Source organism: Gopherus flavomarginatus, chromosome 6, assembly GCF_025201925.1.
Source record: "Gopherus flavomarginatus isolate rGopFla2 chromosome 6, rGopFla2.mat.asm, whole genome shotgun sequence".
NCBI lineage: Eukaryota > Metazoa > Chordata > Testudines > Testudinidae > Gopherus > Gopherus flavomarginatus.
The window spans coordinates 97,301,828-97,328,955 of NC_066622.1; the positions used below are offsets into that span (position 1 = coordinate 97,301,828).

At 43.2% G+C, this 27,128-nt stretch overlaps 1 protein-coding gene across 1 annotated transcript in view; it reads right to left on the reverse strand.

Annotated features, from left to right (window-relative positions):
- The window catches only part of CDH23 (cadherin related 23), a 561,993-nt gene that overhangs the window by 283,929 nt on the left and 250,936 nt on the right, over positions 1-27,128 (reverse strand). Inside the window, exons 7-8 of the mRNA XM_050959265.1 lie at positions 13,415-13,609; positions 10,050-10,178 (exon numbers count right to left, since the gene is read on the reverse strand). Coding sequence (XP_050815222.1) covers positions 10,050-10,178; positions 13,415-13,609 — 324 coding nt within the window. The remainder of the gene's footprint in view (positions 1-10,049; positions 10,179-13,414; positions 13,610-27,128) is intronic.

Here is a 27,128-nt window from a genome sequence, read left to right on the forward strand (position 1 = left end):
AATGTGTGTATGTAAGTGTGCGTGCAGTGCATATATGTCCATATTTGGGTCCCTATTGGTGTAATGATGTACCCCGATGTGGGGTGACTAGGTGTATGCATACTTGCTCCTGTGTATGTGCTTGCATATATGTGTCTGTGCATGCCTGCCTAAGCATGTGCAAATATTTAAGCATGCAAAGAAGCAATACCTGTTAGTGTCTGTGTGTGTGCACAAATCATACAAAGTACACAAGCCAAATAGAGAGGAACCTCATTGACAGTGCAGGAGATGGAAGTGATCCCATAACATCAAAATATGTCATTTAGAAATTAAAAACAGCCTTGAGCTACCTTGGAGAAACCACTGAGAGAACTTCTCCCACAGAAATTCAGACTTTCAGAGCAGCAATCTGTCTGACTCCATGAAGCACAGAGGGACTAAGTGGAGAATATATGGAACTGGCTATAATAAAAGGGAAGTTCTTTGGGCCATGTATATTTCTCTCCTCAACCTTCCATGGCATTTCAATAAACTCCAAGTAAATCTGCACTTTTATTTGATAGCATTAAGCATAACTCCCAGGTCACTGACCTTTGAGCAGCACTCAGCTGCTGGGATCCAGCAGCTATTAGAGAGAGTCTTTAAATTGCCAGGAGTTATTGTGATTTCCAAATCAGCAAGTACAACTAAAGATGGTATTCACAGGCAGCATGGAAAAGGGAAACTGAGGCAGGTGGGAGCTGAGAGCTGGGATTTAGAGAGGAGAGGGAAGAAAGCAGAAAAGAGGAAGGGAGAGAGAAAGAGAGCAAGACTTAAATGCACACAATTCAGTGCTCACTTCCTAAATGTGGTACACTTCAATTTACTACTCCCACCAGAGAGGAGCCTCCAGTTGCTCAATGGCAAACTAAAGTGCATCTCCATTCCAAAGACATGGGACACTGCACTGGCCTATCTGACAGTTCACTCATCGCCTGTCAAAAGAGAAGGAGCAGCTTAGAATGATAAGTGTCACAAGCTATGCCATATATTTCAAAGGCAAAGCAACAGCTGGGGGAGGAGGGAGCTAGTGATGGCACAGGAATAGTAATGGCCCTGTTTATTTTGGTGCAGGTTTATCCTACAAAAAGCCACCTTCTGTGGCTGCCAAGTGGGATGATCGTGGCCAGAGGCAGAAGCTAAGAGTACTGATGCTGCTGTCAGGGTTTAGGGATTTTCTTTTTAGAAAGAGCCATGGGGTAACCCACAAGACAGATGGTATTTCACCATCTGGTCATGAGGATTAAAGGACTGGCAGCACTGGAAACTAGGACTTTGGCTGGCTCTGCAGAGTCTGACACAGGTTTTCATGGAGTTGTTTTCACTATTGTAGGTCAACCCTCTCTACTTCTCCCTACTCCTGTTTACAAGCCCCTCCTTGTGCCCTGCTGAAAAGAATTCACACTTTATCCATGGCAGTGAAACACACAGTACAGTGTATATGATGCCTCACCTCCACTGCTCAGACATCCATTTCCTGAAAGCACAGAAAAGACAGCAATTGCCACCTGCTACGCTTCCCTTTATGGCCTACCAGACTGTGACTATCTTTCATGCAGTCCTGTTTATATGATTCTCCCCCAACATCAATGTGACGAGTGGAATGAAACTCCCAGGAGTTTGTAGGTCTCCCACTAATAACCTGATCCAAAAGTCATGAAAGTCTTTCCACTGAATTCAACGTATCAGGTCCTAAATGTCCATCTTCAATTAATTGCTTTGTGTGAAATGAAACATGACAATATAGTCATGACTTGCCCTCATAGCTGAGCACCTGGGTAACAGCCTCAAATGCAGAGCACTTATCCACTATCCCAGAGCAACTTGTGATCTGCAGAAAAGCACTTCTAGAGCCAAGCAGCAGAGGGTTGGAAGGGAGCTGGATCAGTATGGCCCTAAGAAAGGCCTCTCTCTACACTCTCTATTTTCTTTAGGCATCCTCATATACCAGGCTTTTATTACATATTCTGATGTCCTGAAAAAGCCAAGAAATCCCTCCCACCCAAAATTTTGCCCTAATCCTCCCATGTTTAGTTGGTGAATTTTAGGAATGATAGACACATCTGAAATCATGAAAGCTAATTTCTGATGCTCCAATAGAAACTTAGCACCTATGTTCTGCTGTGTTTTAGGGTGCACGTAGGGGGAGCAGAAATGCAAATTGATGCAATTTCTCCATTTACTGCAAAGATCAAATGGGAAATCAAAAAATACATCTGGGGCCCCATCCAGAAACATCTTCAGTATGTTAATAAATATAAAGGCAATCCATGGTAGCTGTACAGAGTGAAAGTGAAAGTCCTGACAGCTCCATCCTTGTTAGGTGCTCCCTCATACGAAGAAACTAATAGGTAAGTTTCCTCCTCACTTACTCTGTCTCTCTCAACTCCTCTTGGATTGGCAGCTAGTTTCTTCCCTGGCTCTTCTTACAAGACACCCTAACTTTGTCTGTTGGATCATCACAAGATGAAAGCCTATTGTCCAGGAAACTCCAATGGCAGGCAGGCAGTTACCTCCATCTCTAAATCAGAGGTAATTCTGCCACTGTCACCTGTGAGAAGTCCATGTTATTATATACTATATACTAGTGAGGTTCCTAAGCTGAATCATGAAGTTCATGTCTACTGGTGGTAATCATCCATATATCTGTCAGGTAAACTGGTGGCTGCAGCTGCTTCTGAAAGCTCCCAGTATTCTTACAGGGATTAACAACTCATCTGACTGTCAAGGAGGGGTGAGGCCATAACATAAGGCCCCAAAGTAGAGGGTATAAAATGGGGAGCAGAGTGCTGGAATACAGAATAACCCACTCCCACATGGACGGAAGGGGAAGATTTAAAAAGCAATAATCTGATACAGCCCCATGCTTAAAAACCAGAGAAAGAGAGAATTTTACATTAGCCAAATAAAGTTTGAGGGGCTTGGGGGAGGGTAAATAAATCCTTTTTTAATAAAACCCTGAGATTTTAATAAAGTGTTCACGTCGATGGGCTGGAAATATTCTAAGAAGGAATTAACTGAGAGCTATCGATACTCTGGAGCCAAGAGGGTACCGTTTCTGCATTATTTCTTTAACTTACTGATTTGGGGGTGGAGGGTAGGGAGTCGGGAGGTGACAAAGAATTAAAAGTATTTTAATTCTATTTTAAGGTGGATAAATGCCATGCTGCAATAAGGAACACATTATTCACTCACCCTGGAAAATCCAGTCAGAGACTAAAAATTACTGGGTCTCAGCATCTCTCCCTGTTGCACAGTTTCCTGTCTGGGATGCTAGTGTGGAATGTATTCGAGTGTGCCCCAGCTTACCTCTTGCTGGGTGGATTGTTCCCATGTCCCCTCTGGAAAAGAAGCTGATCTTTTCTTGATTTAAAGTTCTTGGACAAGAGTGAGCTGTGGTCTGAACACAAAACTAGGAGCCTGGAAGTCCTGGGTTATCGGACAGCGAGTCCTCTTTATGACTGGGAGTAAATCCCTTTTCTATGCCTCCATTCACCTGTCTGTAAAATGGCCACATACTTACCAACTGACACAGGTTGTGAGGATTAAAATCTGCAGAGCATTTTGAAGAAGAAAAGAACTCTATACCACACATGCTGAGCATTACTGTAACCGTATGTATTCTGTTTTGGTTTGTCCAAGAGCCAGGGGAAATTTGTACTGTCCTCTTTGAGAATACACACTGCATCCAGAAAGAATATGCAGTGCCTAACGGGAAGACAAATGCTTTCCCTCTCTTTGCCTGCTAATGAATTCTAAATGGAGGTGAGGGGAGGAGGAAATTTCTTTCTTCACAGTCTGAATAAGTATATGCAAAATGCTTTTGAATTCTGACACAGTATTCCGAGTTCAGAAAAATAAGAACCACAGCAGCACTCTTCTCCTTTCTTCCTTCTTCTGTCACAGGATTAAGGACTTGAAAGGTGACCCTTAACCCTGTGTCAAGGCAGGAGGAGCCAGTGTGAGGGGGAGGGGATGTGCTTCAGAAAGCTGCTATGGCAGAATCTGAGGCAAAAAAAAAAATCCTATTTCTCACTCTTTATTTCCAGTCAATTCTAGTCAAAGGGCTGATAGGGATCTGTTTTCAGTAATTTGCTGCAGTTTATCCACTCCTTTCACCTTCTATCAGCTCTTCACTGACAGGCCGGCTGACATGCTGTTACTTGAGTGAGGAAATTAAAATTTGATGCAGTAATCCCAAATAAGAAGATTTTATTCGGTAACATATACACTTTAGATTAGTTACTCTTGCCTGATACGTAGATAGAGAAACACAGTCATGCTGTGCACCATAGATAAACAGAAAAAGAGAGAGAGAGAGAGAGAGAGAGAGAGAGCGCCAGAGAGGCTGGGGAAACTATCAGGAACCTTCTTCAAACCTTTTATGCACCCCTACGTCTACAATAGCAGAAACAGCTTGTGTATATATTAGCCCAGTGGGCCTGAAGAGGGATGCATATATCAGGTCAGAGTGCATGGTACACAGACCACAGTGTCCAGGTCAAGTTAAAGCCCATTTTGTGGCAGAAGTGAAATAAGCCCAGATGTCTCATCAAAATCCCCAGTGGACTTCTTTTTTCACATAACAAAACCACCACACGGTTTGACTGTTTTTATTCGGCACATCCACAACTGAATACCCAGGGTGTTATAGGTCAGGACGGAGGTGCATTTGGGAGGCTTTCACGGTCCATGTACGCATCATAATAGGTTCTGGAGCAGTAATTCTCAACCAATTTACCACTGAGGGCTGCATCCAATACTCCCTCTATTACCCTGAGGATGTCATGTGGGCCACAGCTGTATACTGGTTGGGTCGTAGGTTGAGAACCACTGTTCGAGACACTATATTGGTGCCTGATTTTATGAGGTTCAAAAGTGACTAAGTAGAAGTAAGTGGCAAGCTATTATACTGCTACTTTTTTTAAAAAAAAATTACTTCACTGTTAATCATGATCACTATTCCTGCAAGAGAAAATTCTAGTGGAACCTCTTACTACAGTTTTTCATGATTATATCAGAATTCACTTCACACTAATCTCCTGTTCACATATGCATTGAGACTATTAGGTCACAAAATCTCCAAACCAGACCTACGGGTAGACAGCTTGGAGATCTGAAAGGAAAAGAAAAATAGTCAGGGGTGGTGTAGATAACAACCGCACCAGGCTAGTGCTTTGATGAGCCATTTCTTGCAAAAGTGGCACAGCCAAACTTCAGCATGTGCACAGAGATGTGTTCTTATACTCTTTACAGACTTCAGAAGTTGTTCCCTGAAGGGAAAATACACCTGTCTTCACACTCCATCATTCAGTCAAATACAGATCCCTCTTTGAACTCCCATCTATTGCACACACCCATGTAATGGAGAAAGTGAAAGGGAAAATCACTCAATACAAGCTGTACACTCACATATTTTCTATGGAGGATGAGGACATTTTGATGGATCACAATTGCATTTCATCCAATTTTACTCTTGAATTCTATTATATGCTTTTTCAGATGCAATAAAAGAACAACAGAAATTAAATCTATAAACAAGCTGGAAATCTGATAGATTGTGGCTTAGTAGTTGTGGGTTGATTTCATATTTCACTTTAGACATGGATTTTGTGGTTATTTTATCCAGCCTGAGTACTATACTTTCAGAAAGTAATTGTTATGTACGTTAGTGTAAATAACAACATGAAGGGACCATTTAGCTTCAGTCTTACTATACTGTCATTTAATTTAAGAGAGAGAATCCTTTAATGGATACAAGGTCACTCCGTGAAGATGATCCAGTCTATAATCTTTGATGATAGTGGGGATTTTCATTTCATATCATTCTTTTTTTGCTAACAACACTCTAAGCAGGAACTTTTCTTCTTCACTGTGTATACTGTCTAGTGCTGGGAAAATGCTTAATATAAACAGGACAAGATTTCATGTGAGTGTAATTCATGTATCCTTTTGTATCTATCAGCTACATCTCCCTTCTTGAATAACTTCTCAGCCTTTTGGCTCAGATCAAATATAACAGAGCCCTGGGCACCTGAGACCCCCACAAAGAACAGGTGCTGAGAGCGTGCAGAGTCGGTTGGCACTATGCCCGGCTCATGAGACAGCTCATGGTGTCTGACACCATCAAGTGGTCCAGAGACATCTACACGGAGCACATCATGGGACACCATCAGTACTAGGACAAGCAGGACCGGCTCTAGGTTTTTTGACGCCCCAAGCAAAAAAATTTTGGCTGCCCCCCGTCCCATACCTGGGTTCCTCCCTGCACCCCCCTGTTACCCCAGCCCTGGGCTCCCTCCCACCACAAACCCCCTGCCGCCCCAGTGTTGGGCTTCCCCCTTTCCCCCACACCAGTGCCCTCCCTCAACTCCCCTGCTGCCCCAGCCCTGGGCTCCCCCCTTCCCTCCCATCAGTGCCACCCACACACACCTCCTGCCGCCTTAGCCCTGGGCTCTCCCCCCGCACGTGCTCCCTCCTTCCACCGCAGCCCTGGGTCACTGGTAACTCGCTCCCAGGGCAGGTCATTCAGCAGGAATTTTGGATGTATATTATAAGACTGTCCTCCATAAATGAGGAAAAGTTGAGGTGCCTTTATTATTCTTTTGTTCCACTCTTTCTTTCTATGGGGAATTTGCCAATGCAATATCACGGTCTTCCTTTTAAATAAACAAACAAAAAGGCAATGGCTGTTGAAAATAGCAATTCCAGTCCTAAAAACCACTGGGAAGCATTTCTTTCTCAATTTTATCCTACTTTTTCTACAGTAAGTTACAGTGGATCAGTATATTTGATTTGGGAGAAATGATGTAACAGCTGCCCAAACTGAGCTTGAGCACTCCTGAATTTTGAGGTGTTCAAATCTGGAAGGAAGGTGCTGGGTGTGTGTGTGCGGGGGGGGAGCTGTGGGCTATGTGGGGGAGCACAGCAGCACATATGCAGCAGCATGTCTGGCGCTGCGCGGAGCCAGACACGCTGGTCTGAGTGGCACGGTCAGGGGGCTTGGAGAAGGGGTAGGAGGTTCGGGGGGGGGCAGTCAAGGGACAGGGAACAGGGGGAGTTGGATGGGACGGAGGTTCGGAGGGGGCAGTCAGGGGACAGGCAGCGGTTGGATAGGCATGGGAGTCCCAGGGGTTTGGCAGAGGACAGGTAGGGGGTGGGGTCCTAGAGGGGGAAGTTCGAGGAGGGTCTCAGGAGCGGGTAGTTCAGGACAAGGAGAAGGGAGGCTTAGACAGGGGCTGGGGTCCCAAGGGGCAGTTAGGGGCAGGGGTCCCGGGAGGGGGCAATCAGGGGACAAGGAGCAGCGGCACTTAGATAGGGGGTGGGGTCCTGGGAGGCAGTTAGGGGCAGGGGTCCCAGGAGGGGTGATCAGGCGACAGGGAGCGGCGGGGGGTTGGGTGGGCTGGGGTTTCTGTGGGGGGCAGTTGGAAGGAGTGGACGATGCCGGGTGGGGCTTCCTTCCCCGTGGAGTGTCCTGCTTTTTGAATGTTAAAATATGGTATCCCTACCATTCACAGCACTTACAGCAGGCTGCCGCATGAGGTCCCTCTCCTTCCTTTCCAGTTAGTAGTGGCCAAGGGAATGCTGGGAAATGTAGTTCTTTCCTGCTCCAGGGCTGGCTCTATAGGCAGGGAGCTAACCACGGAACTACAGCTCCCAGAGCCCCCTGTTGGTTCTCAGCTCCCATGCTAGATCCCTGCTGCCCCTGCAAATGGGCTGCCCCAAGCAGATGCTTGCTTTGCTGGTGCCTAGAACTGTCCCTGAGGACGAGTAAACGAGATTGCCAGTCAGGAAAGTGACCCACTTCCTTCCCTGACAAACCAAGGGATGCACCCCATCTACATACCTGTTCACTACAGCAATACCAACTTGGACTCTAAATACATTCTGTGGGTGGCATACCCGAGATCACTTATTCACTGATGCTTTAAAAACTCCCACACCCTAATCTGGATCTATGCTGGTTATGTGCTATGTATGTATCTTGTGCACCTTGTAACCAATACTTGTAATCTCTCATAACTCAAGCCTGACCCCAGATGTACAGTACCTTCCTTCTTAACTTTTGTAAACTTGATTTTAAACATTAGCTCTAATAAAAAAAAAAGTCAAATATCTAAAACATCTTCTACTAGGAAAAACTACATCCTACCCTTGCCCAGGAAGACAATCAATAATTTAACAGAGCTTTGCCATCACTAACATCTATGATCCTAGTAGTAGTATTCTGGCACATCACCCCGTCATATATTACATATGAGTTCCTGCTTTTGATGTGTATATTCAATATTATTTACTGATTGCCTAGATGCTCCCATTTATTGTATGTGTGTGTAGGAGGTTGGTTCTACCATGTACAAACAAGGTCATTTTAGTTCTGAATTAATTGTAATTTCCTATTTTCTTTTTCGGGGGGGGGAGCGGGTTTGGAGGAGGCTATTCCACTGTGTGATTTGTGCATACAGGTCTCAGCCCCACTGATTTTGCAATGGTTTATTATTTAGAGTTGCCACCATATGTCCTAGTATTTCTAGGATTATCCTGTTTTCAAAGGAGTGATTTGAATCTCACAAACACTGCTTCTAAGATCCTCACAACATGGACTACATTCACCCAAACATGTACATTGCATTGCAATGCGCTGACATGACATCATAATGTCATGACATCTGCATTCGTCCAATCAAACACACTCCTAAAAGATTTTCCACCTTTATATATTCATAAATCCCAAGCCCAGAGCAGACCATTGCAATCAGTTAGTCTGATCTCCAATATAACACAGACCATAGACCTTCCCCAAAATAATTCCTACAGCAGATCTTTTAGAAAAACATCCAATCTTGATTTAAAAATTGTTAGTGATGGAGACTCCACCATAACCCTAGTCAAATTGTTCTAATAGTTAATTGCCCACACTGTTAAAAATTTACACCTTATTTCCAGTCTGATTTATAACTTTTTCTCTGTGCTTTTTCTGATGGCATTAGATAATCCCACCATACGCTCGGGGAATGCTAGAAATGTGTCCATCCTACATTTCCTGCCCAGTGTGCAGAACTACAAGGCCCATCCATACAGACTTTGAAATGTTCTAGTCAGTATGTAGTATTTTGGAAATTCCTCAGTATGAGCATACATTGAATGAAGAAGAAATTACTTGGGAGTGGGGGGAGGATTGAAAACATATGTAGATGAATGTAGAACTATGAAAGTGAGGCACATGTGACCCAGGCCTGAGTTGAGGAGAGTGGATCCTGGCACTGGATGAACCTTCTCCAACATCACCAGTCCACCTAAACTTTGATTTGCAGCCCTTGATCCTGTTCCAGTAATGAGCCCTTATACAACTTGGACATTGCACTCCTATCCTGCCCTACATTTATTCTAGTCCTTGGTCGTTCTTGAGCATGTTTATGTTAAATTGTGTAGCTGGATGAGATGAATGAATTAAACTGTGCCCTAATCAGGCATTTGAATGCAGGATTCCAGAAGTGTTATGAGAGTGCATGGAAGTCTAGAACATGAAGATTTTAGGACAGAATGTCTTTTTCTAAAAGTGTAGAGAACACATGCTCTATGGGTAAAATCTTTAAAAGTTATTTTGGAATATAAGTACCATTGACTCTTAATGGTATTTAGGATACAGAGGTTTTTGAAAATGTTACCATATATCAAGTTACCCTTCCACAGAATGAGCAGATGCCTTGCTATTGTCATAACACCTTTACTAAACCTCAGATCAAAGACTATCTGCCAATTCCCCTATTTTGTTCAGAACAAAAACCTATGTGATGGTGTTTGCATTTGGACATCACGAAGCTGCAATGAAAATAGTGTTCCTTCCCAGCCCAGATTCAACACCTGAAAATTGGGACAGAAGAATCAAAGAAACCATCCTGAGAGGAGGAAACCACAGTACTTGACAGGAGAGGATTATCCATCTCCGGCATTATGATGTCTAGTGTTCTTTATCCCCTTAGTCATATCTCCCTTCTCTTCTCGCTGCAAGAAAAAGAGGCCCTTACCGGAGGTGAGTTCTCATAGATGTTTGTGCTGTAAGGCAGGTTGATGAAGACTGGGTCCATGTCTTGCACATCTGTTATGGTGATTGCCAGATTAGCCAAAGTGGACAAGGGCTTACTTTTATCTTGGTCCTTGAAACCCGAAGAGGAAAAAAATCATTTATGACAGGAAGAGAAACACCCAGAACAATAGTTCATCCCACAGAATGGTCAAGTGTTTCAGATTTGCACTTACAGAACTCCTGCTATCTCACCCACCATCAGGTTGGGATCTAATAAATACTCCGGGAAATCGCTTTTTCTTAAAACTATCTTGTCAAGTTACTGTCTGAAGTACGTATCTCTGAGCTGGAAAATAATATGTTTTTCTCCCCAAGATTTGCCCTTAACAATTTAATAGACATGTATTTTTCACTGTGTTTTGAGTCTGCTTTTTGTTTAACAAATATTCCAATTCATAGTTTGTTTTCTTACATTGAAATGTCTTAGTTTTAACTATGGCCATATATTTTGTTAACTGCTGCTGCAATACCAGCCAGTGACTAACAAGGGCTCATAACATGGTCATTTATGTGGACTCCATAAATAGCAACCATCGATTTTAAATTTCTACAATTGGAATAATGGGTTAAAAATAAATACAGAACATTTAGCCATGGGAGAACATACCCTCATGATATTAAAATCACTTGCAAGTAGGTTACATTTTTAGTTTAAAGAAGTCAAAAGTCACCCACTTCTATTATATTTATAAATGAGTTGGGCAAGATTAGTACAACTGCAGCTCTCTTTCTATGTAAGGCAAATTGCTTCCTGTGTTGTAGTGAGGTGAGTGCTTGGAACAAGTATGCAGGAGGTCCTATTATGAAAGCCTTTTAAAGCAACAGCCTTGGAACATTTCAAGCCAGGGGGCCAGAGGGTGATTGGGCTATTGTATGTTTTTCACGGCTGGAAGTCTGGGTTCAAACATGGCTTAGCTTGCAAAAGAAATAACCTCAATGGTCTCAAGATAGTGAAGTAGGCACCCTTACTACTGAGTCCTCTTACTGTCAACCAGGACTGCCGCAGTATGCGCTCTATTACAGCCGCAGTGCCTGAAATGCCACAGATGTGAACTTCCTAACGACAGTGTCTTGTGAGCAATAGTTGGGACTACATCCATTTGAGCTTTCTCACAGCACTGCCCTGCATCAGGTGAAGTCTGCCGTACTGGGAGCGCTCTTGCACCAGTCCCTCCACAACAGGAGCCCCAAGGCCATGCTAGCTCACGAAGCCATTTGCCAGATAAAGTACTAATGCTGTGTTACATATTCTACGAAAGAGAATCAGCATGGATGTCATATGAAGAGAGATAAATAAGTCTCTTGATACCCAACCATCAGGCACAGTGGTGAAAGGCAAACATTAGAGGTTACTGCACACTTCCACAAATGGTTTTGAACAGCAGCAAGGACTGATTGCCCGGAGATTAATGTTAATTTAAACTGCATTCAACAACACAGCTTGCACATTACCCTCAACACACAGGCCTCAGTGTTTATGGCCTTGCTGGATGCTTGTTTCTGACTCACTCTTTTGCTATACTGGCATTATCACTACTGGGCTTGAGGATTTTATTTTCTTCAGATAAAAACTTCTACTTTTTTGGTTTTGGTTTTAAGTCTGGTGAAGTTGGCCTGATAATATGGCCTGGTGGCCTGCACAGTGCAGGCAGGCGTTACCTAGGCTTCTGAATCTGAACAGGCTCTGCCCCTGCAACCACAGTTCTGTCAATTAGAAGCCCAGATCCCCACCTCAATTTTCCTGTCTATCCCAAACCTTGACCTACACACAGCTCTGCCTGTACAGCTCAAAGCTAATCTACAGCATTGCTGAACTGCAGTTCTGGGCCTCTCCTGAGCGCACACAGACAATTCTGTTGTAGCACATGTGGTTTTGTAATATGACAAATAGGCACCCAAATTGAGGATGAGATCACTAACTCACTTCATTTGTGTCTAGATATGGAATGCATGGGCAGTGGCACCTGTCCTTCAGGAGTTGGAAAGTCAAGTCATTAATGAACAGAGTTGTAGGAAGTCACAATGTAATCATAGCATGGCTTTGACATTGAATTGCAATGGTTACTTCATGGCATTGTATCCTCATGACTTGCAGCACCACTGATTGACACATCCCAAGGCAGAGATCACGAGCCAGAATCAGGATGCCTAACTGTAATTATTTACTGTCTCTGCAACTCCATTCCGCTCTCTGCCCTCTTGCCAGCCATGGGTACCTGTGGAGAGGACCCAAGCAGCTCAATCTTCCATACCTGCTAACAGTCCCAGTTTAGCTGAAATGGTCCCAGGTATAGTCCTGGGGAACTGGTCAATGTCTCTTAACATCTTCTCCCTTGGGACAGGGTACCCACAGCCCTGCTCTCTCAGATAGTGCTGCAGTCCTCACTAACATCCCTAGCTCTCCCTCATCAGGGTTCATGTTCTGCTCCAGGAAGCCTTCCCCTTCGCTCCTCTCCAGATTGCAGGCTTCCTGCACTGAGCTCCACACAGTCTCTTTACCTGAGTATTACAGTTATCTGACCAGAACACCTGGTCCCCATTCCCAGCTGCACCACTGATCCTCTCATGGAACACCTTTCTTTAAAGGGTCATGCCTTGAACCAAGGGTTGGCTGGTCTGCTGCCTTTAAAGGGCATGTCTACACTACAATTAAAAAACCATGGCTGGCTTATGCCAGCTAACTCGGGCAAATGGGCTGTTTAATTGCCACGTAGATGTTCGGGCTCAGGCTGGAGCCCAAGCTTGGGAACCCTCCCTCCTCGCAGGGTCCCAGAGCCCGGGCTCCAGCCCACACCTGAACATTCGCACCACAATTAAACAGTCACTTGGCCCAAGTCCCATGACATTGGCCAGCCATGGGCATCTAACTGCACTGTAGACATACCCAAAGGGGACAGACCAACGTGATACAGGGTTTCCTGGATTAAGGGAGTTATCTAAGTGCAGGCAAAAGATTCTGAAAGGCACAATTTGGAGATTCAAGTCCCCACATGAGTTGGAAGCCACTAGTTAATTTGTAAAATAATGAATTTATAAGCATAAAATATTTGAAAGAAATGTATGTTTTTAGTGTCATGTATACACTTAAAATATTGGAGGCACTTGGCAGTCAAGCCCATGCCTATGTGGCCACCTAAAATATTCTAAAATAGAATTTTACTGTTGCAATCCACAAGAACCTAGGATTCCAAAGGGAAAGTAGAATTAAGGGAGATAAAACAAGGCAATAATAGATTCTTTCCATTGCAGCTGAAGAGTCTTAAATGTCAAGCAAAAGAATTAAATGAAGCAGATGGCCTGACTCACCGTTGCATTGACCTGGAGCTGGTAGGCCTGAGTGATTTCATAATCCAGCCCTCGTATTACTGACACAATGCCGCGGCCACTGTCAATGGCAAAGAAGCTGGATGGAGGCTGAAAGGAGTAAAGCACGCTCCCTCCTGCCCCCTGGTCTGGGTCTGTGGCATTCACTATGAAAATTGGAGTTCCCACTGGTGTGTTCTGGAAATAAAGAAGTGAATACAATAAACAAGCTCTCTGTGTTTTTAGGATGCTTATATGGTATACAGTTGCTTACTTTTATTACAGCATTGCCATAGCTATTCTATAATAGTTCAAATATTATAATAATAATATGCAGTTGTGTCGAGAAGACACTTCCATTCTAAACGCCTATTTTCAGACACTTACGACTTTCCAGAAAAATCACTCCTTTAGCTGAAACTTCTCTTGTTTGTTCTCAGCCCCACATTTATTTCAACATTAAATCACTCCCTTTTTCACCTTCGGCTTTTTAAAAAAAAGCAAAAATAATTGCATTAAATGTAACACTATGGTTGGAATTTTACATGAAATTCAGAGTTATAGTTCCCACAGCAACTGAAACCTGGCCAGATTACATACGTATTAAAGTCTAAATTTTTATAAATGAATAACTAATCTGCATATACACAGTTAAGCATACAAAATCAGCAGCTACAAATACAGTTTGGCATTTCCTATTGTTAATTAGCGGTAGGAGCACAATTATCCATTTTGGGCAGAACTACTGCATTTTGTACACATGCAACTTAGACATACATTCTTGAAAGTGGATCTTTAAAGGCAGAAAAGTTATACAATATGCAGCAATAAAAATGCTACACATGTGCAAGAGGGTTAATTTAAAGCTACTTTTGAGACCACAATATCCACCTGAGGTAGGCACGTATACTTATACAGCATTCCTAACTGTGTTAAGAAATGAACAATGGGCAGGATTAATATTGCTCTAACACTTGAAAGGGGACAGCAAAGGTCATAAACAGGCTTATTAGTGGCTGATTATGCCCAGCTTGGATAATATAAATTACTTCTTCAAAACCCTTCTAAAGGCTCCCTATTTTACTGGTTACCTCACTTACGTTTAAATCATTCCTTTTCCATCCAAATGGAGGTACTGCAAAATACAAATGACAGCAGATTCCAGGGTTTAATTCTGAACCCGAGTTGATACTGGTCCTTTGTTCAGGTGCAGACTTGCCAGAGCTTTGTAACAAACCTGCCCATTGCCACTTTCCATGTCAAATCTCCTCCTCCGGCCAGGGTTTATGTTCACAAACTACCCAATGAATCAGAGCCAAGTTTCCAGCGACCCTGGTCAGAGTCATATGTTCAGACTGAAAACTTGAGAAATTTTCACATACCAGATTGCACATACCAGTAATTCTGATTTGCCCTAAATCAGGCATAACTCAGAGGTTCAGCTGAACTTTGCTTTAGTTCTGGGTGGGTTCAAAACAACTCAGAAAAAAGAATTTAGGCACGTGAATTCATACCCATCAAAATCCACAAAGCTTCAAATTGACCTGGTCAGTTGAGAGTGGTAATTTAGGACACTACCTGTAACTTACATTTGGGTCTGTGGGCTCTTGTGACATGAACAAGAAACACAATGTCAGTTAGCAAGGTGCTAACACAAATACACCATATCTGCTTTTTTTGGAGGGTCAGGAGGATAGGCACAAAAGGGTAATACAACATTACAGTAAGTATCTTGACACATTAACTTGCCTTAGGCTCAAACAAAATACTAGACTTTTCTGCTAGTCTCACTTCTCTGAAGTGTGAGGAGTTGCAGATAGATTTTTTTTTTTTTTTTTTTTTTGCTTTCAATTTATTTACTAAATATCAAAATACTGAAGGTCTTATAAGTCATGGCCTGGTTTTCTGGGACCATCCAGGAGTTGTGAAGGGAATCCTGGCTGACTGAATGGTGTTTCATCATAACTGCAATATGAATCAGCCAGATCAACTAGCTTCCTTTGGCCAGAGACCCATCCATCAACGTGAATTTTTGGCTCAGCTATATCTGGAAAGTGCTGTGCCTCTGGAACATATGCTCTGTATCATGGTCCCATGCACTCTGGGATTTGCAGCTTTCCAGACTCCTTTTGGTACCATACTGGGTTGCTATCTTTCTAATGGCTGGGAAGGAGACCCTGGTCTGTCTCTTCTCCACAAGACTCTGCCCCTGCTCCGCCTCTTCATCCCAAGACCCTGCCTCTGTCGCTCGCAGGGTCTTCACCAACACAGCTGAGGCCACTACGAGCTGTGAGAGCAGTCTGGCCCTGGAGGTAGTAGCTACTGCTGCTGCTGCTCTGCCTCCTTCCTTCCTTCCACTTAGGGTTGCCACCTTTTCCATAGATCAAAAAAAACAGACATCAGGACTTGTAAAATGGCACCCATGCACAGAAGCCAAAACCCAAACTGTCTGGGTGAAAACTGTATGGGTGGCAACCCTAGTACCACAGTGTGCAGCAACTCAGTGGAGATCCCATGTCAGCCCCCAACACTGGCACACCTAGACTCCAGATTGATCCCTGAAGGCAAGAATGAGAGTTGCAGAGTAAGAGAAGGAGAAACTGCTGAGTGCAGAGACTGGGAAAAGGGTGGGGAGCAATGATTATTAAGCAGGCACCTTTCATTCACCATCATAACAAGAGCCTCCATTCTAAACCCCACCACCAAAACCCTGCTGAACCATCCCTTCTGACAGGGGGAGTCACAGTGCCCCCAATTTCTATTTTGGGAATCTAGTCCCCTTAAATTAGTACCACGTGGGTGTGACATTATTGATATAATCTGGAACCATATAGAACATGGTTGCAACCAGTGTCCTGTAGTGGCACCAAATCTTATGTAAAGGGGGTCATATAAGGTGTCTAAGACCAGGTTATGGGTTGCTGGTTATGATTATGATGTCTATATGTATGTATCATTTTGTAGTTGAAGTTATAAGTATTGGCTCTGTACTATCTGTATTTCAAATTTGTGCTGTGTTTCTGGTGGTGTTAGCTCTACCTAGCCTGCTTGATGGCCCATTAAGGACCATCAGCTACACAACTGACCCATGGAGAGAAGGCAGATACGCCTTGTAACTTGGCAAAGTATGCAGGGACTTGCCCAGGTGACTCCAGACTCCATTTTGCTGTAAAGCCTATAAAAGGCTGATGCCTCATCTCCATCTTGTCTTCAGTCCTGCTTCTTACCTCTGGAGGAACTTTGCTACAAACTGAAGCTCTGCACAAAGGACTGATGACCCATCCCAGCGGGGAATATTCTCCAGAGACTTAATTTAAACCTGCAGTTTACTCATCACTGCTACAAGCCTGAACTAAGAACTTTGCCATTACTGTATGTAATTGATTCCGTTTAACCAATTCTAGCTCTCATCTCTACCTTTTTCCCTTTATGAATAAACCTTTAGATTTTAGATTCTAAAGGATTGGCAACAGTGTGATTTGTGGTTAAGATCTGATGTGTATATTGACCTGGGTCTGGGGCTTGATTCTTTGGAATCGAGAGAACTGTTTTCTTTTATTGGGGTGTTGGTTTTCATAACCATTCATCCCCAGGACGAGTGAGACTGGTGGTGATACTGGGAGACTGGAGTGTCTAAGGAAATTGCGTGTGTGACTTGTGGATAGACAGTGGGGTGAAACCGAAGTCCTTTTTGTCTGGCTGGTTTGGTTTGCCTTAGAGGTGGAAAAACCCCAGCCTTGGGCTGTAACTGCCCTGCTTAAGCAATTGGTCCTGAATTGGCACTCTCAGTTGGGTTCCACCAGAACCGCATCATCACAGTGGGAGACTAGCAGTGTGAGCTGCCTGTTCAAAAATGCCTGACTGCCGTCACCAGATTCCATCAGTTCAATAGTCACATCTGCATCAGCTAGGACTCTAGTATCATACGCTTCCCGAGAACAGTGTCCTTACCAGTGTCATTTATAATTCTCATATTATGAGCTTCCAAACAGCAGCACTCCAATACACTAACCCACCGCCTGCCCTTCCCCTTAACAGCATCCTTTCAAAGCCAGCTACCCTTACGATGCAGGATGCCACTGTTAGAGAGCGCCTTACAGGCTCCTTCTTTAATTCCTTCTGGTGAGCTGCACAGTATCAGCATTAAGACTCAAACCATTACAAATTAACTATTAATGGGAAGAAAGGAGTCTAAATGCAGGCCTGCTTTAATGAGGTCTGGGGGTATTGTCCCTGGGAATAATAATATTCATAAGGATAAAGCTAGCTTTGATGAATACATTTCCTCTTCTTTTTAAGTGTCTCCAGTCATTCCTTTTAACATGCAAATCTGCTCTGGTCACCAACAATTATTGGGCTGCATGGCTGGCTGTGAAAAAGGAGAGTTTGATTTAGCTGGTATTGTATGTCATACAATAGCCAAAAACAGGCTTTGAAGGGAATTCATTCTCTAGCCCCTAAAGGCAGCACAGTTGCTCCAAAAGAGAAGCTGCACTGAGGATTTGGAGTTACGGGTGTGATAAGTTTTGATTTTGTCAACTAAGGCATCAGCAGACATGAAAAGGAGTTTGGAATCAAGACAGCTATGAAACCTGGATTCTAGCTGGGGATAAAATCAGTTATTCTCCTATCTCAGAAATTCACTGACCATCTCTCCCCCTTGTACTTGGTCTGTATAGAAAGTTACACTTGAACAGGGCTTCAGAGTTTGTATTTTTATTTTGTTACCCACAAGGAAGGGGGCCCTGTGCATCTGTGCTAAAGCTATAAATACCTCAAGGAGACATGCAGCTACAGGTAGGAGGGAGGTAAACTGTGCTGGTGAAGTTTTAAGAAGTGAGATATATGACTAAAAGACAAGCAGAATAGCAGAGCTGCATCCTGAAACAGACCAACAATGCTGCTTATTCAGTTTATCTAACTTGCTTCAAGTTGCATTGACATTTATCATCATCACCACATTACAATGGCGTTGGTGGTGTCAAAATATCCCATTGTACGAACCACCATCACATGATGACTAGAGCTGTGAAAACAACATTTTTCATTCGCTGGCCACTCCAAATTAGGAGGAAATTGTTTCAGGTCAGTCAGAAACAAATTTTTTTATTTTTTCTGATGAACCAAAGAGTGACCCACAATTTTTTTTTGAAACAAAAAAAGCTTCAAATTTAAAAAAAAAAAGAAATTGAAGTAATTTTTGTCCCAAAACGTTGTTTCAGTTTGAAATGTTTTGTTTAAAAAATGTTGAAGCAAAACATCTTGGGCTTGTTTGGGTTTTTTTGAATTTGTGTACCACTGAAAGAATTCTCTGAATTCAACATGAATTTATGAAATGTTTTGATCAACCCAGTGGACCAATTTTGCCCAGCTTTAATCGTGACTTCGCATCACAATGTCATTCATTACTCAGGCTCCCCAAGTTATTTCACGTGCCTTTATTGTTCAAACTAGGCAGCACGAAGGATGCAGGATTGTGAAGCCAAAAGGTTGATAATGTTGCAGAAAGTGTGATGGGCCTCAGACCTCTACAAATCTAACTGTCTTGTTGCTAAGGTACAGCCACTCTCCTTGGTATATGACCTCTGTTAGTTTTACTGTTCAGCATCTGCTTCCTCCATGGGCAGAAAGGAAAGTTACAGTACAAGTGTAGAACCTCGTAATTCACACTATTAACTGTAGAGACAATGCAATTCAATGAATTTTATGAAAGAATAAGAGCAAATCCTTAAAATATCAAGGATGCGGCATCAGAAAATAAGCTAAGCTTGACATTTTTAATGCCATTTTAACCATTGATTACACACCAAAGTGCAGGCTAATAAAAACAAGCTTGCTGCAGCATATTTGGTTAAGCAACAAAGCGTTAGTAGCACGAAACCTGAGTACTAAGGTGCTGGGTGTGCTATTAAATCTTTGCTAAGATGTAGACGGAGACAGTCACATATTTGATGCAAGTGGTAGAGGTGTGCATAGGTTTTATGATATAGGTAAAATCCTGTTTCCTCCTCTGAACACGTTGATTGGCCCAAAGTTCAGCAGAAACATTAAAGTTCTGCTGCAGAGGACAGATTTTGAAAAATTTTCTCTGGGCACTCTGTGCCCCTGCTGACCATAGAACTGTGCACCACACCAACACAGAGAGGTTTATTGGGAGCAAGGCAGGGGCAACAGAATGGCCAACAGATGCATGATCACATGGACCAACTGACCCAAACACCCTATGGAAAGGGGAGCATATGAGCCATCGCTACTACTTCTGTTGAGATTGTAGAGAAATTATGGAGCATCTCCATTAAGACTCCATGGCCATGACTCTCGGGGATAATTCCATCACCCCATGCTTTGCTGAGAACGCCTGCCCTAAGCCTATTTCCTCAGGCTTGCAAGCAGGTCAAGGATTTCGACCTATACCAGCAAATGTTCCTAGAAAAGTCTCTTCATGTTAGAGTGTGTTGAAGTGAGCAGTTCTAGTGAGACCAAAACAGTTACGAGGCATAGACTGAGAACATGACGACACTCCACTAAGAAAGGAGATGTTGTCTGCAGCATTTATGCCTGTGCTAGAATTGATCCAGATCTTAGAGGAATTTCCATTAGTATTTCTTAAAATAAACAAAACATGTTAAAAATCCTCTTCCATTCCCTCCCAAGAGCGACAAAGGAACAGGTCACTGGAATATTCCACAGCAAGAGATGGCACCTTATGTCTACAAAGATGCATCACAATGTTTAAACAATGGTGTGATGCATTTGGGTAAACATTCTGGAGTGATTTAGTATTTTTTCATAGCTAGCTGGCTGAAGGCACAAGCCATGAGTGTGTGTAATTAGTAAATCACACAAGATAAGTCATGTTTCTACATTTGAGTGCCTGCCCCATTACAAAACACATTCATGTTTCCTTTGTAACTTTCTGCCTCCTCAGCACTGATTTAAGAGTTGTTTATCTCAAGTCAAAGTAAATGCTAAAAAGTCAAATGCATTCCAAAAATAATTGGATCACTGACCAAGTCTAGACCCTACAGATGCTCACTGAAAACAGGTGCAATATTTGCCTGCTTCACAAAATTTTAAAAGTGCTGTTCACTCAGTCCATCACTCAGAACAGAACCTTAAAATTATCATCAGATGGAATTGGTGGGAAGCATATGCACCAACATTAAATCCATGTACCATTCCCCCAGATGCAGAATAGAAATAAATATGAAAACCAATTCCTCCAGGCAATTACGAGGTGTAAATGGCAATGTATCCTATGTTTGACCCTCCTCAACAATACCCTAACTTGGGACTTCCACTAAACCACCTGGAGATAAAATGTCTCTTCTATGCTGGAGACCTGGTCATTGCTGAACTGAGTCATTGCAAGGGGTTACTGAGTGCTGTGGTATACCAGTGCCTAGATGTCAGGCACAGGTGTGTGTACTGAACACCTAGAAGTAAGTGCAGTAGGCACATCTAGCATTAGGCTCTAGCCCTCCCATAAACACTCAGTCTGGTGAATAACAAAGGGCTGTTTTATTAGGGCTGTCAGAAAAACACTGCAACCACCGTGAGCACAATGACTAAGTTACAAACAAAAGATGAACCAACAGCTTCGAACTAAGCCCCTCAGGGCAGTCTCTCTGGCCTAATGCGAGGGATGCTCCATCCTGGAGGCAATCTGACACTGGCCTGTCGATTCCTGGCCAGAGTTCAGTTATTTTGTCCATATTGTTTGGAACAGTCTGCACAACCCTCATTTGTTGGCTGTTTCTGAGGATCCACCTGCTATGGCTACAGTTGCCTTCCTTGCCAGGAAAAGATGCCTCCCAGAGCAGCTGTCAGCCTTTAAATCCCAGATCCCAAGCTCCCTGGCCTTCTCTCCACAGCCAGCTCCCAGATCCTTGCCTCAAGGAGCAGCAACTCTTGTTCCCACTCAGCCTCCGGTAACCTCCTGAGCCAGAGCTCCCCTGACCTCTAGTGGTACTTCCCTCTTCTGTGCTCTGGAGGTCATGGAGTCCTTTACTGGCTGGATGTTGCGCTGGAGGTAAATACTGTGTCTAGTAATGAGCCAGCAGGTTCTTTGCAATATTCTCACCTACATAAGATAGTCACCAAAGAAACATTCACCTGCTAGGACCATATCGCAGTACATGGCCCTAAAGGACAGCCTGGAAAGAACAAAAATCATAGTATAGCAGAAAAGGCACCCAAATCACCACCACAAACTCAAAATTTAGTACAAAGCCCAAAGTTGAACACACCTACAGTAAGTCCTCACTTAAAGTCGTCTCAGTTAACATTGTTACATTGCTAATCAATTAGGGAACATGCTCGTTTAAAGTTGTGTAATGCACCCTCCTAACGTCATTTGGCAGCCACCTGCTTTGTCCACTGCTTTCAGGAAGAGCAGCCAGGAGCGGATCTAGACATTTCGCTGCCCCAAGCACAGCGGCATGCTGCAGGGGCACTGTGCCGGTCGCCAGTCCTGTGGCTCCGGAGCCGCGGAACCAGCGGACCCTCTGCAGACATGTCGCCGAAGGCTGCCTGCCTGCTGCCCTCTTGGCGACTGGCAGAGCGCCCCCCGAGGCATGCCGCTCCAAGCACGTGCTTTGCATTCTGGGGCCTGGAGCCGCCCCTGAGAGCAGCCCATTGCAGCTAGCTGGTGGGGGCTTGGAACCAGGGTGGACCGGCAGCCGCCCAGCAGGCTATCAATTGCCGGCAGCTCAGCTGTCCCTCCCGCCACTGCCATGTGCTGCTCCTGCCCTCTGCCTTGGAGCCGCTCCCGGGAGCCTTCTGCTTGCTGTGCAGGGGGATAAGGGAGGGGGCTAATGTCAGGGTGTCTCACTCCCCCCTGCTCCTGCACCCCGTTTACCCCTTCTCCATATAGAGCAGGGAGGGGACCCAGATGGAGAGAGAGACAGAGCTTGGGGCAGCATCTGCTATCTCAACTTCCTGATCCACTTAAAAAAACAATGCACTTAAGAGTGGGTCAGCGTGCATCTCTCTCTCTCCCCCACACACAAGGTTTGTGTGTCTGTCTGCTATGCTGTCTCCCCTCTCTTGTGTTCATGCTGCCTTGTGTGAGATGTTACATTAACAATGTGTTAACCCTTGAGGGCTCAGCCGAGTGCTAGCTCATCATTTAGCAGTAAGGCATTCCCTGGGAAATATCCCTCCCTCTTCTATCCTCTAACTTCACCACCTCAACCAAGCATCACAAACATCATAGCTGCGAACAGTGTTAAATTGTTTGTTTAAAACATATACTGTGTGTATATCTATATAATATATAGTTTTTTGCCTGGTGAAAAAAAATTCCTTGGAACCTAACCCCTCCCCATTTACATTAATTCTTATGAGGAAATTGGATTCGCTTAACATCGTTTTGCTTAAAGTCGCATTTTTCAGGAACACAACAACGTTAAGAGAGGAGTTACTATATATTGAACATGCCTGAGCCTTAGAATAAAAATATCAAGAGCTTCAGAATAGCTAGAAAACCTACCAGAAAGAGCTATGTGGGCCACTAGAAGATAGTCTTCCACTGAACCTATGGCTAGAACTATTCCACTGTATATTTCAAGTGCTTTTACTACATGAGAGTAAAATCTGCGGTCCAATTGTAATGGACAATTACACCAGTTAGGACAAACTCTCAGCAGAAGGCCTATACATATAGTATTCATACAACTGTGTGTATACAGGAACTGCAGCAACAACGGCTGCAGAGCCAAACTGGGTTCATTCCCCATCTTAATCAACACAAATAGAAGGATACTGAACGTCCGGTGTCATCTCAACCAAAGCAGCAAAACACTCCACAGCAGAGCCCTGAAGGATCAAAAACTAAATACAGATCAAAGCATGCTCCATTTGTTTGTCATCAACAACCAACCTCCCAGGCAGCAGAGCACACAATCCACTCCACACTGAAAAATGGTCATGAGACTAGAACCACACCGAAACACATGAATATACGAGTCACTGGGAAGGCCAATCAAAAACTACAAGCTATACTACTACAGATCTCTGAACAGAACTATTACACTAGCATCCTACCTCATTGCAGTGAAATATGCAAAGCAAGGGCAGATTCTTATCAAACACAGCATCAGTGACCATAAACTAGAGCTGGAACTGGGGAGACACACAAACAGTCCAAACCCAGAGAAGAGTGGCGGAGCAATCAATTTGACTCAGGAGAGATTGGGATAGACAGACACTTTCCATTCCAACACAAGAGGGGTACATTGCAAATACAAGGAAAAGATAGTGCTTTAAATGATCAGAAATAAGAGTTTTCAGCAAGAAGCTATAAGGAAAAGCTGTGTCCAGCCGTGAGGGAAAGGGGAGGCCCAGCAGAGATGGCATTACACTATGTAACAGCCTCCCCCTGTACCAGAAATGGACCACAAAGACACATGGACACAGGAGATCAAATCCTAACACAGTGTGAAGCCCCAAGCAGACTGTACCTTCTTCTGGTGGAGCACAGGGTGAGGGGTTTGTCTCTTACACTTCAGAAATACTGATATAGCTTGTGCTGCCAATATTGTTATAATGAACTTAACTGACAGTAGGGAACATGCTCGTTTACAATTGAGGAAACAGACAGAGTTTAGGTGACTTGCTCAAGCTCAGATATATAAAATGAAATCCTGCTGGACCCACTCCCATTGACTTCAGTTGGGGCAGGATTTCACTCCTTACGTACGTCCATATCTTGAATGAGCAAACTGAATTTTGTAAGGCATACAGGCACACAGTTATGTCAATATCTGGGATATGAAAACCCTATACAATATCCTAAACAAAAGGCACCTGCAAACTGACATTCCTTGAAGGTGCTACATATCAAGACCTTTTTAAAATATTTATGATATGCTCAGGAGACACAGCTACAGTGTTTAATATCTTATTATAAAGCCTCCTATAAAATGCATTAGTAATCAATAGTTGACAGAAACTATTCTGATAAGGTGTAACAATATATAGCAGATTATTACATGTACAAAAGGTATCCTTTCGACATGCATGTGCCATAATATCAGATAGATTACATAATTCAGATTTAATAGATTACCAGATAGATATTGTAAAGATTCCCCTGAAAGTTTTATCCATCATTTTTTACTCTAAACATAGCTTGATGATCTCTGAGCTGCCCAGAGAAAATTCAAGTGGTTTACATTTTGAAATATCAGCTACAATGAGCCTGCAGATGAACTGGAGGTGATGGGTATGTGGATAGATCATATAAGGGTTTTCTTGACATTTCTGTGCCTATGCAGTGTAATGCGACACGCCATGACTGGAGTGACCCAAGAATGTTGTGAAATGATGCACACAGAACCACTTAGAAGCACAGAAGTTGAAAATTGACTCAAAGGCTAATCATAGATCCTGTTACAATGCAACAAAAGCTGAGATACGCATTGAGTTAGCAGATATTGAGTTACAATATTCACTGCCTCTGACTGAATGGCTACCACGATTATGGCTTTGCACAATATGCACAGCCTTCAAAATAGGCCTGAAGACGACCTAGACTTCCTGGAATTGATCTTATTTTATATGCACCATCCTATCACCTGTCAGAGCTTTCTTTAGTACACACCTTTGATCCATGTTGTGATTTATTGTATCTGTAAATCATTCCAAGTGGACATCTTTACTGACAGCTAAACTGCACAGTGATCTGGCAAATCTGGAGAAGCCAGTAATGGGACATTTTGATTTATCCAGGACAGCCCTAGCATCATGTGTCTCACAAGAACATGGATCAAGACACAAAAAATTTACTTTTCAGAAAAGGTGGGGAAAAAGTGTGTGGGTGGAATCCAGTTTAGCTCTGCCATGTAAATAATCATAAGGGATTGATTCTACCAACCCAGAAATCAGGCACAACCACCTTCCAAAACAGCAGCCCAGAAAACGGAATACTCTAAAATGGACACCAAAATACACCAATAATTCTTCAAAGAGGAAACTGCAAATACAAGGAAAATTCAAAGGTCAGTTCTCCCAGTGCATCAGTAAATCTGTTGAGCTAATTTCTCACTCAGTTTAAATACAATTAATTTGGGTCTTTTTCAAGGAATAGTTCCATTTACATTTCTCTATGGACTTGTTTCTCTGCTCCACAACAGACTGTGTTTGTGACCTTGGGCAAGTCACATAGCCTCTCTGTGCCTCAGTTCCCCATCTGTAAAATAAGGATAAAACTGAGGATCTACATAATAAGTTTTCAGGATTGGCACTCTGAAGACTGAATGTCTGTAGAGTCAGTGCAAAGCGATGGAAACAGCTACAAGCATGATTGAGAACTTTTGTTGTTCAGTATATCACCAGAATCAGTCATCACTGGGATTCGTAGTCTATCACTGTCTGATTTTAAGTTCTCAGCCATTTTGACTTTACAAATTACACATATGCAACAGCAAATGCCATGAAAAGAATCTTTGACATTGTGATATCAGAGGTAACTCAACCAGTCACTACCCTTACTCTGCAACTAATTGACATGCAATCATTTCATTGGTTGCATAAGGGAGACTGCACCGATCATGGATTACTTGGCCCAACTGCCACAGTTCTTCAAAACCATCCACACAACAACACAGTCAGCACATACAATAACCCCAAACACACACCGCTCCCCTCATTGCAGCACACCCCTCATTCACCACTCATACCTACCAACACAAATCTCCCAGCACAAGGACTCATATGCAAATCAACATAACCACTCCCAACAACAGAACCAGTGCATGCAATAGCCCTAAACATCACTCTGAAGACTATAATGACAGAGTCAGTGTGAAGCAGTGGAAAGATGGTTGAGGTCTCGTTTTTGGGTCAGAATATCACCAGATTCAATCATCACTAGGATTTGCAGTCTGATACTGTCCAATTTTTAAGTTCTCAGCCATTATCAGTCTTTTTTTTATACTCACGTAACTTTAAAAACAGTGCAGGCTTTCAGACTGTGAGGTGCTCAGATGTTCTGGTAATCGGGATACCATTCCTAAGATACCTTGTCACCTTTAGTGCTGAAACTGAATTCTTCTGTTATGAAAACCTAAAACAAACTAACTGAATGAGGAATCAGAATTTCCTTCCTGATATTCCACCACCCCCAGTTCTGAACATTCTCTATGCTATGTATTCTGACAACAGACAGGTACCGGGCTAAATCAAGAGACCCTTTCACAATATAAACCTGGCATCAAGAACAGCAAAGAATCCTGTGGCACCTTATAGACTAACAGACGTCTTGGAGCATGAGCTTTCGTTGTTTGCCTTCCTGATATCTGATTTGTGTCCATTTATCCTTTTCCGTACATCGGCCAAACTGGACAGTCTCTACAGAAAAGGATAAATGGACACAAATCAGATATTAGGAATGGCAATATACAAAAACCTGTAGGAGAACACTTCAACCTCCCTGGCCACACTATAGCAGATCTTAAGGTGGCCATCCTGCAGCAAAAAAACTTCAAGGACCAGACTTCAAAGAGAAACTGCTGAGCTTCAGTCCATCTGCAAATTTGACACTGTCAGCTCAGGATTAAACAAAGACTGTGAATGGTTTGCCAACTACAAAACCAGTTTCTCCTCCCCTGGTTTTCACACCTCAACTGCTAGAACAGGGCCTCATCCTCCCTGACTGAACTAACCTCATTATCTCTAGCTTGCTAGCATATATATACCTGCCCCGGGAAATTTC